This window comes from Podarcis bocagei, assembly GCF_964188305.1.
Source record: "Podarcis bocagei genome assembly, chromosome: 14".
Classification (NCBI taxonomy): domain Eukaryota; kingdom Metazoa; phylum Chordata; class Lepidosauria; order Squamata; family Lacertidae; genus Podarcis; species Podarcis bocagei.
Genome location: NC_138139.1, coordinates 45,433,183 through 45,453,532, shown reverse-complemented (window position 1 = coordinate 45,453,532; position 20,350 = coordinate 45,433,183). Strand labels below are relative to the sequence as shown.

The following is a 20,350-nucleotide window of genomic DNA, read 5'->3' as shown; positions in this document are numbered from 1 at the left end:
ATAAGTTCATTTTTGGAAAGGAAAAGGTTGTGTGCATTATAAATTTCTCAATAATTTGCCCTGATACAGCACCCACTTTTTCAAGGGACCCCCCCCATCCCCCGGTTGTATTCAACTAAATTCTAGGAATAGATCCAGTGAATTGAATGAAGCTAAGTAAACTATATCCTTTCATTTCAGTGGCTCTGCTCTCAGTATGACTAAAATTGGATACACAACCCATAATATTTCCCAAATTTGTTGACTTCTGCATGCTCTAGTCACACAGTTTGCAAATCAAAATCCTCACAACTTTATTCTTACATATAATACCTTGGTGATCTGATAATTCATGAGTAGCTGAAGGGCATTTTTAAAAATTCTGGAATGTTGCCTTAATGCTGCAAACTCTCAGATGCAGATAAAGGCATATTTTCTTTTTATGTTTCATCAGAAGAATATGAGAAGTGCTGCTTTTGTGTTTGAAAATGAAAGAGATGAAAAGTTGGCTGAGGTAAAATATGTCTTGAATGAACAATGTGGGTTCATTACTTTTCTGTAGACCTTGATGGGGCCTGGATTTCTCCAGCTTTGCCTAAAAGCAGAAGTGTGAGTTTTAATGTACAAGTGTGTGTGTATGCACACGTGTGCGTGCGCGCACACACGTGCACACACGTGCGCACACACACATATGGATGGATGGATGGTGCAAGACTTTGTGTGTGGTTATTTGTTTGAATCTTATTAGAAAGACTTAACACTAAAAAGGAGCTTTGTCTGGACTGTTTGCCCTGAGCTTAGAGCAGCATTCAAAACTCCCATTGTTCTAGGTGCATTTTGTGGCAGGAAATTTCATTAATGTGAGCAGTTTCTGAGCTCTGGGTGCAGTACTGCGCCTAAGATTTCAGATAAAACTGCCACTGCTGGAAGGAAAGGAGGACTTTTTTCCGCCTCCCCGCTTCTAGCCACTCTCTGAAGGCTGGAGAAGGGACCCTTATAAGAATATTATGGGAGTGGGCAGGGGAAGCATGGCTTTGGTTTGTTGTTTTTTTGAAGTCTTCAGATGAGGACTAGAACATGTGCAAAATGAACATAAGATTTTAGCTGCAGTTCATTCATTTTCAGCTTTGTATTCTTGTTATTAATGAGTATCCCTAGAAGTTCTGTTGTTGTGCCCGTAACCTAGGTTTAAGGTGCCATTTAACTCCAAGCTTTCATATCTCGGTTTCTAACGCTGGCTTAGAACTATAATGTTTAAGCTTCTTCAAGGATAAGAAAGGAAAGGCAAAGTTAAAATGCAAAAGAGTAGCACTGATGAAACAGGGCTGTGTTTGAGCTAATGTATCTTCTGCTTAAAGTTTACAAATAAAGGAGCTGGAAGACATGCACAAACTGAGTTGGATGATAAATCTGGGTTGATCATGCTAGCAACTGTACATCTACAGATTGCCTGAAACAGGCAATGCGTCCCAAAGTATGAAGCAATTAGTATTTATGGATACAAAACTAGAAGGTGGTGGCAAACTCTGTCCTGACTTAATAGCATGTAGAGAGCTCTCTGTGCATGCACTTATAAACGTGAATACCTCAATAGATGTTTGAATGGATGCATCTGGGCCAGGGGAGGAGCTGGCTGTGAAATAGGAAAAAAACCTCCCTACACCTCTTCTTGGTGCTAAATAAATGGATTTCATATTTGTCAGGGAAATAATATTCTGTGGATTATCTAAATACATAAATGAGGTGGTAGCAGTTGTAGTAGCTCATCTTCTATATCCTTTGGCTGTACCAGTCTTACCCAATGGGCACCAGCCACCACTGGATTGCCTGACATGTTGACTGTTCTCTTGCTACCACCTGCAGGTTTGTTGTGCAGGTGTAGAAACATAGTGCCTTGGTGTTGCCGGTGCATGTCAGTGGAGGGAGTGTGGAGACACAGATGTGGTACATATGAAGTTGCCTTATGCCAAATCACACCATTCTAGAGTAAGTTCTCTGATATTCCAAAATCTGTCTTTCAGCTGATGGAATAATCGTAGATCGGTTTGCAATGCACAGTGCGAGCTGGTCTTTGACCGTAATAAATCTGTCTATCTATTCAGTATGTTTTGCTTCTATCTAGTTCTGACAATTGTTCTGGAAAGCAGCATGGAAGGCATTACTCTTAAAATTGCTTTTGAGTAAGTTTACAGAGGCAGCATAATGAGTTACTGTGCCAGATAAGCAAAAAATCTTCACAAACAAGTAGATTTTAATTTAATGTAATACCGCTTTTGGTGCCTGCACACTCATGCCTCATTGGTGGAAGTAATCCTGCCATATGCAGGATTAATGGTTGTTCTAGCTTAAATGATTATTTGAAAACTTTCCACCACAAAACTCATTTTATTAGAAAGCCCTTAGTGTGCCCTCATTCAGCTAATCCCTTTAATCCAATTATAAATATTAAACATGCCTAATAAGGTCTCAAGAGAAATAATATCTGAACTAAGATTTTAAAAAGCTACCTATATTTTGTGTTTGAGTTAATTTTGTCACTACCATAGCAATAGAATCTCACTAAAAGCTACAGAATATTTTTTGGCCCCTGCACACCTCTGTATAGCAACATGATGGCATGAAGTGCTTATTAGCATTTATTTTTTCAGTATGATACTTTGCTGAATATCTTCTGGTTTGTCTGTTTTATTTGTAGGACATGTGCTCTCTCTGACTGAGAAAGAGGTCCTATACTTCTCCTTACAGCCAGATTTCATACAGTGGCCCCTTGCAGTGTCACACTTCAGAGTAGGGGTGAGGAATCTCAGGCCAAATGTGACCCTCCAGGCCTGTTTGCCTAGTCCTCTGGCACTCCCCGGACCATGCCTCCATCACAGGTCACACACCCCTCACTAGCCCTACTCAGCTTCCCCACTTAGTGATTTTACGTGGCTGTAATGTCTCCTTAAACAGTGGCAATGTCTCTTGCTTACCTGCTTGGATGAAAAGATCTGTGTGCGCGCAGAAACATGACTTTTGCATGACTGGTATGTAGCCTAACACACAAGACTTAACAGTTGCATACATTGGTCTGCCCAGTTTTGCACCTTACCTTGCCATCCACTGCTTTGTGGCCCTCAGAAGGTTCCCCATGAGGGAATGTGGCCCTTGGACTGAAAAAGGTCCTGCATGTCGACTTTACAGGCTGAGTTTGGGACAGGGGTGTTGGTAAGTACAGTGGTACCTCAGGTTAAGAACTTAATTTGTTCTGGAGGTCCATTCTTAACCTGAAACCGTTCTTAACCTGAGGTATCACTTTAGCTAATGGGGCCTCCCACTGCCGCTGCGCTGCCGTCACGTGATTTCTGTTCTCATCCTGAAGCAAAGTTTTTAACCTGAGGTACTATTTCTGGCTTAGCAGAGTCTGTAACCTGAAGCGTCTGTAACCCGAGGTACCACTGTACATAAAATACAGGCCCATTGCGCAATGTTCCGTGGGTATAGATACAATTTCACTAACACTGCACCTTGCAACATGCACAGCTGCCCTGTAAGCAAATTAAACATTTTTTTTTTTAAGGAGTGAAAGGACAGGAGATCTGTGGCCCAGTACAAATGCTTGGGCCCATTGGGCCACTCCTAACAATGCCCCTGGTTTGGGAAGCTTTGAATGGAAGCATGGGGCAAATGTATTTTCAGTGGGAAAGTGGCCTTAATGCACTCTTCATATTTGCCATGATACCTCTGTATTTTGTGCTTTAGGAATTGGCATGGAAATTTGTAATGCCATGTAAGAAGGGACTCCCCATGATGAAGGAATGAGAAATAAAAAGTGAGTGCGAAGCTAGATTTAGGAGGAAAGATACCGTAAATGTAAAATCTCTAATTTTATTTTTTGTGGTTTTTATTGTATATAGATTTTGCTGTTTTAAACCACTGAATTTTTATATAATATAGTGGTATATACCTTAAGAAACTCAGATTTAAAACGCAACAAAGTTTCTTTAAATACTTAAGAAACAGGAAACCAATCAGGGAATTCATTGGAATGTTAAATGAAAAGTGTGAAGGAGATTTGCAGAGACATGAAGTGAATTATTTGCACTGATTGTCCCTGTGGAAAATGTTGCCCAGGTACCCACAATCCTGAAACTTAGAAGGGGGAGAGATTTTTTATTTTATTTTGTTACTGTGTTGTGTATTGTTGTGCTTTTGTGTTGTCAACTGCCCTGTGATCCTTGGATGCAGCGTGGCATAGAAATTTGATAAATAATAGAAATAAAATAAAATAATCCCATGAATGTGCATATTTCTCTCTTGTCATTTTGATCCTTTTTCCAAACCGTTCTTGAATACAATTGTGTATGTCAAATTGGATTCACTTGCTGTCTGTAGATACACGAAACTCACTGACAGGAATTCAATATTGCATTGAGAGCAGTTATCCAATACATATTAAAAGGAATGTACCTGTTGGACAGTTTTTGCAGTTGAGGCAGAACTGTAGCAAGGTGGAGCCGTATAATAATCAGGCATGTAGATCTTCTGAATAACGTTGTGGTTAAATTGGCAGCAGCTTGACAGGGTTTGCTTGGGGACAGAGTGTCTAGCCCATCAACTGGTCAGCTTGATGTCGATACCTGGAAAGCTCCTAGGATAAACAGTTGGTCTATGAGCAAGTCATGCCAGATGAATCTCATTTCCCCCCCAATAGTTAAAAACTTGGTGGATCAGGGGGATGCTGTGGATATTGATTTCAGTAAGGCTTTTGGCAAAGCCCCCATGATCTTCATGCAGAGAAGCTGGTAAAATGTGGGCTAGACAAGGTAACTGTTAGGTGGATTTGTAGTTGGTTGACTGACCGAACCAAAAGAGTGCTCAGTTCCTCATCATCCTGGAAAAAAGTGACAAGTGGGGTGCTTGCTGCAGGGTTTTGTCCTGAGCCCGTTGTTCAATGTCTTTCTAAACAATTTGGATGAAGAAGTTGAGGGGATGCTCATCAAATTTGCAGATGACACCAAACTGGAAAGGGTAACTAATGATGAAGGAGACCCTGCTCTTTGTGTCTTCCACAGCAGAGATTAGGAGGGCAGTGACATGAGAAAGTGGGACGCAGGTGGCACTGTAGGTTAAACCACAGAACCTAGAACTTGCTGATCAGAAGGTTGGTGGTTCGAATCCCCGCAACAGGGTGAGCTCCCGTTGCTCGGTCCCTGCTCCTGCCAACCTAGCAGTTCGAAAGCACGTCAAAGTGCAAGTAGATAAATAGGTACCGCTCCGGCTGGAAGGTAAACGGCGTTTCCGTGTGCTACTCTGGTTCGCCAGAAGCGGCTTAGTCATGCTGGCCACATGACCCGGAAGCTGTACGCCAGCTCCCTCGGCCAATAAAGTGAGATGAGTGCCGCAACCCCAGAGTCGGTCACGACTGGACCTAACGGTCAGGGGTCCCTTTACCTTTACCTAACATGAGAAAGGGTGTCACCACCAAGAATGTCCTATCTGTGAAATTTGCTCTGCCTTTACTGCAGAAACATCTGAGAGAAGGCTTAAGACATAGTGAGTGAATAAATTTTTGGTGGGTGGGTGTGTTTTACCTGGTAAAAATCTTCCCATCTAATAATTACCATACTAACCCTGAATGGGACATGAAGAGTGTGGGAAAAACTTGGAGGAAATTGCATCAATCTTATGTAATACTGTGATTCAGCCTGTAAGGATGTGAATGTGTGGGCAGCTGAAACAAACAGAAATTGGAAGGTAGATAACTTGAATAGTTTCTGATAGTGCAACATGGTGTGTTTACATCCCCAGACCAAAATCGTGCTTCTAAAAGTTGGAAAATAAAATACGAGAATGCTTGCTTGAAGGGGATTCCAGAGGACTTTACAAAATTAGACTGTGTATGTCAGGCCCTCTGTAACTAGCAGCATCTGTATACTATGGCAGTCATCCAAAGGGTCTGTGGACCTTTTACACACATGACTTCCTGCTCTCCTCTGTGAGAAGGGAAACCGTGCAGAGGATTGCTGATTCTGCTAAGAATTATAAATACACAGTTTGCTTAAAACCCTGTAGTAGTTAGAGAAGTAGGTGGCTGAAGATGAACTTGTGATCTGCTGTAAACTGCAGTAGACGGGCTTTGTGTGAGATAGATTTCTGGACCTGAGCCACTGATTTTTAGAACAGCTTAACCTTTATTTTATTACATTTATATCCTGTATTTCTTCCACCATGGAATATTTGAGTCGGGGGAGTAAAAAGGCTTGAATATTTGCTTAAATAGGTCCCATTAATCCTGGTCAGGAACACCTTGAACTTGAAGCTCCAAGGGAGCTGCTGCTTCAGCAGGGAAGCAGCTCAGACTTCAGTCTCATATAGGAGTTGAAGGTTTTACCCGTTGGTTGCTCTCAGCTAGTCATTGATCTAAACACCTGCTAACTCCTCCACCTGAATGCCTGACTCACTAGCTTTTCTCTTGTGAGCCTGGAGGTAAAGGATAAGGTCTGAGAGCTGAAAAGGAACCTAGGCAAGGCAATTGGTGCGGAGACTTCAGTTCCCAGGGTGGAAATGTCTAGATCTGATGACTCCTCAACATTGTGGGAGATACAGAGATCTGTTGGGAGTGGTGATGGTCTTGCTGCTTGCTCTTCCTCCAAGGAGTCCCCAGGTTTCAGTTCTGGACAGGGGTGAACCTTGACAAATATTCTGCTGGGATTGTTTGTATTGAAAAATATTGTCCCACAATGAAATCTGACCATGAATCTATCATTGTAGGAAATTTTTGTGAGATCCTAAGTAGCTTACAAGTGATGAACTCTTTATTTATAAATGTTATATGGAAGTTGGGAAAGATTCTAGTGATTAAGTAGAAAAGTTGTGTGTGTGTAGAACAGTGGACACAAGAAAAGCTGTTCGGAATAATGGACTAGGCCGGTCAGTTTAGTTTTTGCAGTTGTAGGCTTTCTGGGAAATGATATATAACGAAATGAAAAAGGTACTTAAATGTACTTTCCCTAAAAAAACAGAGGCCTTTCTCTTGGGCATTGTCAGCCAATTGGTGTCAAAGAAGGATAGAACTTTCTTTTTGTATGCTACAACAGCAGCAAGAATACTAATCGCAAAGTATTGGAAGACACAAGATCTACCCACCCTGGAAGAATGGCAGATGAAAGTGATGGACTATATGACATTAGCCGAGATGACTGGCAGAATCCGCGACCAGGGAAAGGAGACGGCGGAAGAAGAATGGAAGAAATTTAAAATCTACCTTAAGGACTACTATAAACTTGTTGAATGTTAGAATGTCGAGGTTTTGAGTAAGAAAGGGTTACAGCGATACAAGACTAGACTAAAGAAAAGATTGAGAGGACAGAGGACTGACAGAAATATTTAGAGTTGTTAAAAACTTTTGGACATTGGGATGCAGAAAGGGGAGGTATGGGGGAGTCTGAGAAACATGGTTTATGAAAAAAAGGTTATGAAACTATACGTGTGTGTATGTCTTTTTATATGTTTGTATTGTTTTAAAAATTTTGTAAAATCAATAAAAAAAATTATTAAAAAAAATAGTTTTTGCAGTTGTGTTTGTAATAGGTATTGACTTGAAAATGACCATGCAATTCAGTCCACTGCGCCCCCCCCCCCCCAAATATCATACAAGCTTTACTGGAATATAGAGCAGGCATTTTTGTAATGATTACATGCGTCTTAACAAAAAACAGAACACCATTCTGTATTTTACTGAAAATGACTGACCACACTCTGGAACCTTTTAAAGTATCTTTATTACTGGGATTGTGTGCTTAATTGTCACATGATACCATTTCAGTGCTACTGGTCTGTCTCTTGACAAGAAGCAAACTTGTTGACAGCACCCCTTTTTTACATCTCTTCTGAGGTGAAAGTACTAGTCTAAATTTTTCACAAAGCTGGGCTTTGGGGCTTGCAAATGGGCATCATCTTTGAAACTGTTCCAAACAAAATTCTGTGACTGGAACTTAGTCTGCTAAAGAAGTACACTGACTGCTAATAAAGACATAAATGGAAATTTAGTTCCATAACTTTCAATCCTCAGTTTAACTTTACACATTAACTTTTAAAAAAACCCTGGCATGGCCTACAAGTAAATTACCCAGACTTTGCATGGAGGAAGAGACCCTGAAGTGATCTATGGGGAGGCTGTTGGCTTGGTTTAATTCAGGTATCTGTGCAGTGTGGTGGCCTGCCCTCTGTCTAGGATGGTGCAAGGTCCAAAGTCTGGTGGAGGGTTGAGGCCACTGATAATCTGACATTTTTTTCTGCCTAGCTGTACTCTCTCTGTCTATTCTTTACAGGAAGTAAAAAGTAGTAGGCAGTTCTCTCAATGTAGAAAGCAGAGTCCCTCAAATATTGGAACCTGTGTTGTTTTATCTAGCTCATAAATGATTTACAGTTAGGGGTAATGAGGGAGGTAACAAAATTTGCTGATGATACCGAATTGTTCAGGGTTGTTAAAAAGGGATTGTGAGGTGCTCCAAAGGGTATCTTCAGACTGAGTGAATAGAGAGTAAAATGGCAAATGCAATTCAGTGTAAAGTGGTTCACTTTGGGACAAAAGATCCTAATTTCACTTATATGCTAAGCAGGTCTGACAGTGACTGCCTAGGAATGATAACTTGGGGTTGTAATGGATAGCTTCTTGAAGATGTTGACCCAGTGTGTGGTGGCTGTAAAAAGGTGTATTACAAATGAGGGATACTTAGGAAAGGGATTGAAAATAAAACTGCCAACTGATGTACTATGTTTTTTTAAAAATGAAAGCATTGTTCTGTTAGTCATATAATTTGCATTTATATGCAAAGAAACTGAGCGGGGCATACACATCATGGGCCATGCTATCTGTGTTGCTTGTTCTGCTGGCGAAAGTTCGCTTAAGGAAAGAGGAGTAAAGGTCAGTGGTTCAGGAAGAGTTGATTGGGAGCTTTTAAAGAGTCTTCAAGCAATTTTCTTCTAAAACCATCTTACTGAGGTTAGCCTTTCCTCACTACTCTTTGAAACCCATCTTAAAAATAGCCCTTACTGTGGATGGTTCTGGTTATCATTTACGAAATGTGAATTAACCAATAGATTTTGCATTTTCTTGCGTAGAACGAAGTTGAAACAAATTGTTTCATGTGCCCTTGGTAAGTGACTTTTTGTATGCTCTGGCACTAAAAGAAATGGAAACTTCTTTGTAACTGTATCATGATGACATCAAGGTATGCTTCAGCTGCTTGCTCAGTTGTGCTGAAACTGTTGCCCCGTGCAGGAAATCTCTTGTTTTCTTTCTTTTTTCTTAAAAAAAAGAGTGACCTTTCCATCCATGCACTTCCTGCACAAAGCAGTGGACTACAAAAATGTTAGGAATTTAATAGAAAACAGTTTTTAGCTTTATTATTATTATTATTATTATTATTATTATTATTATTATTATTAAAAATGCTTAATATTAGAGGCTTCGTTCATCTATGGAAATCTTTATTGGTGTATATTTCAGTATTGTTTTAAGAAGCTGTCAGTGCTGTAGCCTTCTGGTGTCTTGAGGCAGTTCTCTTTAGAATGCATCCTCAGTACCATGTCACAAAAAGTCTGTGGACGATTTAAGTTATCTAGAAATGACATATGACAGCAGGGATGGATGTTGCAGCCGCTGGTGACTGTTGGCTGTGTAGCCTGGGACCCTCTTGTCCTCTGTTGCTGTGAAAAGTTCAGTAATTCTCGATGCCATATATCTATGATAGGAACGTCTTCAATTCTGTCAAAGAAAGCACCCAAAAGCCTCGCATCTGAAATGCTGGCTTTTTCTGCACTTTCATACCATTCAGAGTTCATGATTATATAAATATTGCAACAAGAAATGTTCTGTAGTGAGTTAAGCCTGCAGCTTGGTTAAGGCGTTAATTGGAAGCATTTTAATTGTGAGTAGGATAGTGTGATGTCTGCCATGTTTAAGGGACTGTGGCTGGATGAAAGCCCTGTTGTCTGACTCCACCATCCAAAATAAGTGGGCTTTCTACCTCATTGTGACATTACGTATCCTCCATCAGTTTCCTCTAACTTGCTTTGTATTTAGTCTTTTAAAAAAGAACTTCTCGGGGAGCTTTCTCTTCTCCATTCCTTAGGGCTGGGCAAGTTCTGTGTCTAGAAGCTAGCATGGTTTCAGAGGCGAAGTAAGGCGTCGTGACACCCGGGGTGGGCGTCACAACATAAAGCGCATGTGCGGCGTCTCTATGTACACTGCATGCACCATACGTAGTGACGCCGCACATGCACTGTATAACGGTTTGCCACTGGCACCGCTTCAGTGCTGTACAGATGGTGCCGGGATCCCTCCAGCACCACTACAGCTGCGAACGAGGCTGTAGCGGCAACGGAGGGATGCTGGCACCGTCTGTACGGCACTGGAGCGGCGCCGGTGGCAAACTGCTATACAGCACATGTGTGGAGTTGCTACGTACAGCGCACATGTGCGATGCTGCACATGCACTATACTTAGCAGATTGCTGCTGGTGCCACTCCAGCGCCGTATGGACAGTGCTGGGATCCTCTGCTCATGGCTGCAGCCGTGAGCGGTGGATCCTCCAAAGGCGGCGGCGGCACAATGGCTGCTCGCATCGCTGCGAGCCCCTATGGGGTGACTTCTTGTCACCCCCGCAGACATGGAACCCGGGGCATACTGCCCCCCCCTGTTGTGATGCCACTGCATGGTTTAGTGGCATTTTGGGTAGCGGTATTTTTAAAATAATGGGTGGCAATATGAATCAGAAGTGAATCAGAATGGGTGGAGGTTACCTTTCCTCTTCCTAATTTCAGAGGAAATATGCCTACACTAGCATGTTTATTTCCTCTTCTCATTGCACCTGGGTTTGTGTGTGTGTGTGTGTGTGTGTGTGTGTGTGTGTGTTTGAACAGTGCTGTTCCACAGAACCCTGAATTCTAGAGTAGACCACCAATAGAGTTAAGATTTTGTTTGGGATTGTCTTGTTACACTGCATCAAAACTCAGACAGCAGCAAACCCTTGTGTTACATGACTGGGAGCTTTGTCACTTACAGCTTCGTTGCATAATTTGGGTCTCATACAATAATGTATTCTCATAATTTCAGCTCTTTGGCCTAGTTTTTTTGTTGCTTTGGCTATAGTTTTCAAATCCTGTGATGTGTAAATGCTCTCCTTCGTATGGGTTTTCCCCACACCGAGTCAGTGATCTTGATGGTGGTGCAGTGATGGGTTGAGAAGTACCTACATGATCTGAAAATGTTACCCATAATTATATGGGAGCTGACTACAGGACAGTGACAGACACGTCCCCCAATTCAATGAAACATAGCAGAAAATAGTAGTTTTAAATTCCATGTCCCATCTGTGGAATGCTCTCCCCAGGGAAGTTCGCCTAGTGCCTTCATTATACACCTTTAGGCACCAGGCAAAAACATTCCTTTTTAACCAGGCTTTTGGTTGATTTGATTGACATTGTATGCCCTTTTAAACTGCCATTCTTTTTTGGGGGGGGTGTTATTGGGTTGTTGTTGTTGTTTTGATTTTATATATATTGTGGTTTTATAGTTTGATTTAGTTCTGTGAACCGCTCTGAGACCTCTGGGTATAGAGTGGTATATAGATTCAATGAATGAATAAATGAATGAATAATTTAAATATCATCACATGAGAAGGAAGAAGCATCCATGTTTGCAAACCTGTTTAAAATGGAGGACTTTTATACTCAAGATTTTCCAGTCATTGCTGTGAGTTTTACTTTTTTAAAAAGGTGTGGTTGTGGATAACTAAACTGCATATTGTTCCGTCATGGTATTTCCTTGCAGTTTAGAATATATATATATATATATATATATATATATATATATATATATATATATATGCAGGTTTTGGTGTTTTCGGGTATCTTCCCGTGTAAGAGTTGGGGTGTCTAGGCGACGTTTCGACGAGGTCTCACTCGTCATCTTCAGGCTGGTGCTTTCGGCTTCTTGTTACTAGAACAGAGCAGGATCTCAGTGTTTGAGTTCCTATAAATACTGTTGAGGGGGTGTGGTGTATAGCCTCCAACGTTCTGGGCAGAGAGGAAGTTCCCAGGTTATTGTGCCTTTTCTTCTTTTGTTCATTGATTACTTGAGGGATATCTTGAGTGATTTCTTGAGTGATATTCTGAGTACCACTTAGGAGGGTCATTAGGTGTGGATTAGTTGCTAAAGCTTTCGTGTCTTGACCTCTTGAGCTTGTGAAGAGTTTTTTTGAGTTTTTCTGAGAAGAGTTTTTCTGAGAAGATGGCTGTACTGCACTTAGTTGTGCTTTGGCTTGGCTTCGTGTATAGGGGCGAGCTGTGGTTTTGTGCCCTGTGCCAGCCAGATCTGTGTAGGGATTGCAGGGGGGTGCAGCATCCGGAGGTGCCACTATGGTTTGGCTACTGGATGGTATCTGTAATTTATCTGTGGAGAGGGTCTGGGTTTGGGTCTGGTGTGGTTGATTGGAGATGGCGTTCTGTGTGCCTCTGGTTCTGGTGTCGGTTTTTGTGGGGAGGGCTAATTTCCAGATGTCTGGCAGGCGGGACGTGTCGTCACGCTTGTTCATGTTGTGAGGGTGTTTCTCTATCTCGATGGCTTCCATGATTATTCTCTTGTGGTGATGTTCCATGTTAAAGAGCAATTTGGAATCTGCAAAATTAATTTCGTGTCCTGTTTCTTTCATGTGTTGGTAAAGAGAGGAAGTTTTTTCTTCTTTTTTGACGGCATTCTTGTGTTCTGCGATACGTGCATTTATTCGTCTGTTTGTTTGTCCAATGTACGTGGCTGGGCAGACTTTGCAGGGTATTTCATAGACCCCTTGGTTTTCTAACTGGATTTTATCTTTTGGGTTTCTGAGGATATTGGCTATTTTTTGGTTGGTGCAAAAGGCTGTTTTGATATTGTGTTTATGGAGGATTTTGCTAATTTTATCTGTGGTGCCCTTGATATAAGGAAGGAGGGCCATGCCACCAACCAAAAAATAGCCAATATCCTCAGAAACCCAAAAGATAAAATCCAGTTAGAAAACCAAGGGGTCTATGAAATACCCTGCAAAGTCTGCCCAGCCACGTACATTGGACAAACAAACAGACGAATAAATGCACGTATCGCAGAACACAAGAATGCCGTCAAAAAAGAAGAAAAAACTTCCTCTCTTTACCAACACATGAAAGAAACAGGACACGAAATTAATTTTGCAGATTCCAAATTGCTCTTTAACATGGAACATCACCACAAGAGAATAATCATGGAAGCCATCGAGATAGAGAAACACCCTCACAACATGAACAAGCGTGACGACACGTCCCGCCTGCCAGACATCTGGAAATTAGCCCTCCCCACAAAAACCGACACCAGAACCAGAGGCACACAGAACGCCATCTCCAATCAACCACACCAGACCCAAACCCAGACCCTCTCCACAGATAAATTACAGATACCATCCAGTAGCCAAACCATAGTGGCACCTCCGGATGCTGCACCCCCCTGCAATCCCTACACAGATCTGGCTGGCACAGGGCACAAAACCACAGCTCGCCCCTATACACGAAGCCAAGCCAAAGCACAACTAAGTGCAGTACAGCCATCTTCTCAGAAAAACTCTTCTCAGAAAAACTCAAAAAAACTCTTCACAAGCTCAAGAGGTCAAGACACGAAAGCTTTAGCAACTAATCCACACCTAATGACCCTCCTAAGTGGTACTCAGAATATCACTCAAGAAATCACTCAAGATATCCCTCAAGTAATTAATGAACAAAAGAAGAAAAGGCACAATAACCTGGGAACTTCCTCTCTGCCCAGAACGTTGGAGGCTATACACCACACCCCCTCAACAGTATTTATAGGAACTCAAACACTGAGATCCTGCTCTGTTCTAGTAACAAGAAGCCGAAAGCACCAGCCTGAAGATGACGAGTGAGACCTCGTCGAAACGTCGCCTAGACACCCCAACTCTTACACGGGAAGATACCCGAAAACACCAAAACCTGCATTCCTGTACCCGTGAAAATCTACGAAAGCATATATATATATATATATATATATATATATATATATATATATATATATATATGAGTAGATTTGATTAGTTGGCAATACTTCATTATGTTTTATGGTTGATATTCCTAATTCTTTTGTTATTTATATTCAGAATACCAAGTATTATGAATGCTTCCAACAGGTGTTTATTTGGTATTGAGAGTAACTTCAGTAGTGGTCAAATACATTGAAGAAGAGACATAAATATTTATTTTTTTAAAAGTAACATTTGCTGCTTCTTTTTATCCAGTTTTCTAAATGTTTGTGTTTTTAGATAAGCAAAAAGCATTTGCTGTTTAAAATGACTTCATTTATCACACTTTACCGTTAATGTGGAAAAAGTAAAGTTGCTAATTATTTCAGTATTTGTCTATCATGAAGTCTGAGGCACGAACTTTTATCATTTTTTTAAAGCAAACAGTTTCCAAATCACCCTGTGCTGTACCTCCTCATTGAAAAGATGTGTTAGTCCAGTTGTTAAATTGACAGTGTTGAATTATGTATGGAAAATGTGGCAGCCTGAAGGTGTTTACTGTTAGACTCATACTTCCTCTAAATGACAAGAGCTTCTCTTCACAAGAAAACATATGATAAATATGCTTTGTTATGTCAGAACTAGCACAAACTGTGGTTAGCTTTAATGATGGTTTGTTCAGATGAGCCAACTTCACATTAAGATTTTTAAATCCAGGATTGTATAGTGAAAACTAATTACAGTTTCCAGTTCAGACATAATGACAAATAACAATTAATTAAAAATAGGGGGGCTGTATCCAACTAAGTTTTATTGTCTCCATTAATTTCAGTGGGTATGCTTGGATTCAACTCAACAGCATATGCTCTTTACCGCCTAATGAATATGAGGGCAGTGGGGTGGGGGAAGTGGGAAGCAGGCTCATGCATGCAACAAAAAGCTATGGCTTAATGTAACTGCTGAACAAATTTGCTGGTTCCTACTGGTTCACAAAGTGCTATTGCAATCCCTTTGCTGGCTGTACTTGACTTGAGGCACAACTGAGGATAAAACAGATTTAAAAGAGAACCAAGATGAAGGAAGACTTTAATACCCTTTGATTACTGGAATGATGCTTGTAATATGAATGTAATACACAATAGAATGGAAAGCAGTTTACTTTTTATAATGTGAAAACTATCTGTCATTCGTATTGAAACCCTGAGACAATTGCATTTGTTAGTTAATACCAAGTTCTATATACTGGCACCACTATTTTCTCCAAAGTTGGTCATTAAGAATGTTGTCCATGCTTTCTTGGCACAAACTCTGTTGATGTGAATGAGGCTTTTACTTGTGAAACATGAAGTACCAGAGTATAAAGCAATTATACATAATTGTGTGTGTTTTCCCCTCCAGTGCCTGATGATCTTTCTGTAGAAGAGAGAGAAGAGCTTTTCAATATTCGCCGTAGAAAAAAAGAATTAATTGATGATATCGAGGTAAACATTTTCCTTAAATAAAAATGTCTGTTGCTCTGAAATTAATGGTATGAACTGTGTATTGAGTTGTAAAACACTATGGTAGCTTTTTACCACAGTCTGAAGAGATTAATTTCCAATAATTGCTATTAGAATTAGGTGTTCCAAGTGCTGTACCTCTGCAGAAATTGATGTCTTAGTTGTTGGCATCCATCTGTCTCAAGAGACAATGGAGTGCACCTCCAGGGGTGACGTCAAACCACTGCATTATAGCACATAGTGACCTCCCCGGGGCGCAAGCCTGGGCAGTGTGCATGGGGGTCCTGGGCTGCCCAGACGATAAGACCTCCCTTTTGGTCTGACTGATGTGGTCCAAAGAAATGTTTGGCACCAGCTTGGCTGCAGTAGTTGCTGGAAGGAGGCATACAAGGCCCCATCCAGCTTTTTTGGGATTCCACTCCAGATTTGTGTAGGGTTTACTCCTTACTCTTTTCTTTTCTTGAAGATATCCCACAAGACAGCAGAGGTTTAGGATCACAGTTTTCCCTCTCCTACATGGGCTATCTTCCCAGCTTGACAAGCCCCATCTGTCCCTTACTTCCCTCTACATGTGCAGAAACTGCCTTCTTGACCATTGGACCCACAATAGGTCTTATGCGCTCAATCTGGTGGAGCCTGTCTTCTCATGCAGGGGAAGTCCCTAACTCACTGAGGGTTTGAGACCCATTGGCTACCATCCAGTCAAAACCATTTGCTAGGTGTGGCTCTTGTTGCATGCTGAAAGCTTCTAGGAGCCACATGTGAGAACTGAGTGCAGGGTGAGGACCAAACTACCCCAGAAGGAGCACGAGGTGTCCCCCACCAGAGGTACTACCCCTCCCCTAACACCTCATACACCCAGATGTCATAGTAGTGTGTGAATAGTATGATATTGCAGGTAAATACATCAGAGCAGAGTTTTGTGATAGGATTGTTGCTCCATTTCTAAATTCAAAAAGAAGCTGGTGAAATCCATCTATTTTTGGAAAAGCTGTTTAATGTTCGCTTGTATTCTTCTCTCATTTTGGCAGCGGTTAAAATTTGAAATAGCAGAGGTTATGACTGAAATCGATAACTTGACAAGTGTAGAGGAAAGGTAAGCTGACTTTGTCATGTGTGCTTTATGGAAAAGCAGCATTCTGTTGCTTCAGTGTTTTTGAGGGCCTTGCAGAAATAGCCTAACTTCCAGCTGAGACCTTGATCATCTTCTTGGCCCCTATGTACTGCCTGTCTTCAAGAGGGGGGGGGATATAATTAGAAGTAGTTCTATTATTGAAATTTACTGCTTATTCCCACAAAGAGCTGGTTTAGTAAATGTAGGATGGGGTACAGCAACTAGTTAGCCCCATGATTATGATATTCAGCACCGCAGGCACTACAAAGTTGAGAAATGGCAACTGAGTGCACTATTTTGGGATGTGTCTCTCCCTTTTACCTTGCACATAATACCACTGTTCCTGTGTCATTGTAAGCTTCCCCTTGATGGCTGTGCATTTGTGTAGGTCTTTACATTTAGTATTAAACTTGGCTAAGATGCTATTTGGTCCATTAAAATCAATGGAGCCCGTGTCTGGATCCTATAGGACACAAAATGATGCTGTTGTTGTTCATTTATTTATACCCCACCTTTCTCCCTTAAAAACTGCTAAAAATATAGGAAAAACCATGATTAAAAACATTGATAGAATTAAAGCTATATAATCTATATATAAAAAAAATGGGACGTGGGTGGCGCTGTGGGTAAAACCTCAGTGCCTAGGACTTGCCGATCGCATGGTCGGCGGTTCGAATCCCCGCGGCGGGGTGCGCTCCCGTTGCTCGGTCCCAGCACCTGCCAACCTAGCAGTTTGAAAGCACTCCCGGGTGCAAGTAGATAAATAGGGACCGCTTACTAGTGGGAAGGTAAATGGCGTTCTGTGTGCTGCGCTGGCTCACCAGAGTAGCTTCGTCACGCTGGCCACGTGACCCGGAAGTGTCTGAGGACAGCGCTGGCTCCCGGCCTATAGAGTGAGATGAGCGCACAACCCTAGAGTCTGTCAAGACTGGCCCGTACGGGCAGGGGTACCTTTACCTTTAATCTATAAAATACTGTATATTTAAAACATACAAATAATTGTAATAAAAATAATTGTAATGGCACACGCCCTTTAGTTAAAAGCAGTCATTTCCCAAAAGGCTGTCTTCACCTGCTGGCAGAAGGACAGCAAATAGGCAGCCTGTCTAGCTTTTCCAGGGAGGGAGTTCTAAAGTTTGGGAAGCAGCCACCAAGAGGGCTGTGCAATTTACTTATACACCAAAGTAATTAAGTAGCACCTTGATCTTAGCAAATAGGGTGTATCTAGCCTGCTGTGCTGTCTGCCACTTTCAGTACTTACTCAGTGTGTCACTCTGGGTGCATTTGGGTTTGTGTTGACTGGAATGCCATTAGAATGCAGTGTGTCTTCGTTTCTGCAACACTTTCTTCTGTCTTTGTGTGATGCAGCTAACATAGTGCAGACTCCCACAGCTTCTCTGGCACAATGTCCTCAGCTGGCATATTCAGTCACAGTAACATCATAGGCTGCTGTTTTGTGCTAGCGCTACAGCAGACCTAAAGGCTTATTTGCCAGTACAGAGACTCCAAAGATTGCACCGCCAATTGGCTTGGATTGAAATAATCCAGTTTAACTGGTTTGTGAGTTTAAGCCATGCACATTATCCTCTTTAATGCCCTTCCTCTAATGTATGTCAGGAGGGTTTAAACACAATGTATTAAAAATCTAAAATGAAGTCAAAGCTACTTTGAATTATTTTTGAGGGTAAATATTTCCCTTTCACTTTGGGAGTAAAAGTTCAGCTGTTCCAGTCTATTCATACTAGCTGTATAAGAGGAACATGTAAATAACATTTAAAATGTAAACATCAAAGATGTTTAACCAAATACATCTGTGTAATATTATTTTCCTTTTATTTCCCCCCTTAAAAATATACAGCAAAACTACACAGAGAAATAAACAAATAGCTATGGGAAGAAAAAAGTTCAATATGGATCCCAAAAAGGTAGGACTTTTGTGTTCTTGAGAATGTATGCTTCTTATTTATTTATGAAGTTTTATATCCTACTTTTCAGTTACAAGAGATCCCAAGGCAGCTTGCAAAGTAGATTAAAAGCATATATACAATAAAATCACAATGAAGTACAGTCGTAACTTGGAAGTCAAACAGAATCCGTTCTGGAAGTCTGTTCGACTTCCAAAACGTTCGGAAACCAAAGTGCGGCTTCTGATTGGAAGCTGTGGAAGCCCCATTGGATATTTGGGTTCCAAAGAACGTTCATAAACTGGAACACCCACTTCCAGGTTTGCAGTGTTCAGGAGCCAAAACGTCTGAGTACCAAGGAGTTTGGGATCCAAGGTACAACAGTACAGAAGAATGGAGAGTTAAAAAGCCAGAGCAACATCAAACCATTTGTAGCAGTCGGTACAAATAAAAAATGACCCCAAAGACTGGCAAAATAAGACTGTCTCAGCTATTCACCTAAGGCAGGGTGGTCCAAAATGTGGCTTGCCAGGCCTTTTTTGGCAGCCCCAAGCAAGGCAGGGAGCTGCAGCACGGGGAAGGAGACCTGAGGGCTCTGACAGAGTCCTAGAGTCCTCCTGTCTCCTTCCCAAAGCCTAGTTCTGTTTGCTTCATCAGTGCATAAAAGGCACGTGTATTCTTGGTGGGGATTTTATAGAGACCTGTGCTGGCATAAACGCTAACAGACAGCCGCTGCCAGGGAATCAAGGCTGACTTCACAAGGATGATCCCAAGATGGAGCTTCATGGCTGATGCCATTGTTCTAGGACAGGGGTCTGCAACCTTTAAGACAAAAAGAGCCACTTGGACCCGTTTTCAAAGGAAAAAAAAATCTGGGAGCCGCAAAACCATTGCGACATTTAAAACAAATATATCTCCGGAGCCACGATCTGACAGCGGGCGGGAAGGTGACGTCGGGACGGTGCATGACTAACGCACGCACCGCCCCCATGCGACATCACAGCCAGTACAGCGCCCGCCACAGTGGGGAGTGTCGGGGCGAACAATGCGCCTCCTCCCCTCGCTAGTATCCGCCCCGGAGCCGCGGCAAAGGTGTAAAAGAGCCACATGCGGCTCCGGAGCCGCAGGTTGCAGACCCCTGTTCTAGGAGGACTGCTCACCTTCCCCTGTGTCACATGTGAAGTGCTGCACTAGGCAACTGCCTTAGAGTGTTTGGCATATACTGAGTCACACCATTGACCCATTGCTCAGTATTGTTGCTGCTGGCCAGTAGCCTAGCTATCCAGATTCTCAAGAAGGGAATGTTCTCATCCCTACCTGGAGATGTCAGGGATTGATTCTTCACAGAAAGCAGATACAGCCCTGCACCCAGGACTGGACCCTGGTCTGTATTTCTTCATGTTATTGTTCCTCTGAAAGAGTACAGCAGATGTTGCTGCTCAATGTTTACATATACTATATTTAATAATATAAAGTACTTTATTCTCCTTATCTCATATCTTTGAGAGACAGCTTAACCAGCACATATTTGCCTCTTCTTTCAGTTCTTTGCCTTTTTCTTGTTCTTTTTTTCCTGTTCTAAAAGCTCGAATAGGTCTGGAGTCTTGTTTTCCTAAGTGGTTTGTTTCGGAAGATGACAAAATATTTGCTTGGGGCATCTGAATTTCCAGAAAGCAGGCTTTATTGAAGCAAAGTAATTTCAGAAGCATACAGATTTAAAAAATGGAGTCTATTGATGAGATTTTGAATTGTAACTAATTTCTTAGTTTTCAGTGGTTTCCAGCATGAGTGGAAACATGGCTGGCAGACATGTTTCCCTTTGCAGTG

General features: G+C 41.7%; 1 protein-coding gene and 1 long non-coding RNA gene across 2 annotated transcripts in view; one reads left to right on the top strand and one right to left on the bottom strand.

The window, feature by feature from the left end:
• Positions 1-20,350, top strand: part of CYTH3 (cytohesin 3) — a 73,952-nt gene that overhangs the window by 25,206 nt on the left and 28,396 nt on the right. The window contains exons 2-4 of the mRNA XM_081169659.1: positions 15,405-15,487; positions 16,537-16,601; positions 18,478-18,544. Coding sequence (XP_081025785.1) covers positions 15,405-15,487; positions 16,537-16,601; positions 18,478-18,544 — 215 coding nt within the window. The remainder of the gene's footprint in view (positions 1-15,404; positions 15,488-16,536; positions 16,602-18,477; positions 18,545-20,350) is intronic.
• Positions 16,608-19,325, bottom strand: LOC308573124. The gene is made up of 3 exons (XR_014001936.1): positions 19,022-19,325; positions 16,948-17,082; positions 16,608-16,736 (listed from the first exon to the last, which is right to left on the bottom strand). It is a non-coding gene; the product is annotated as an uncharacterized lncRNA (long non-coding RNA).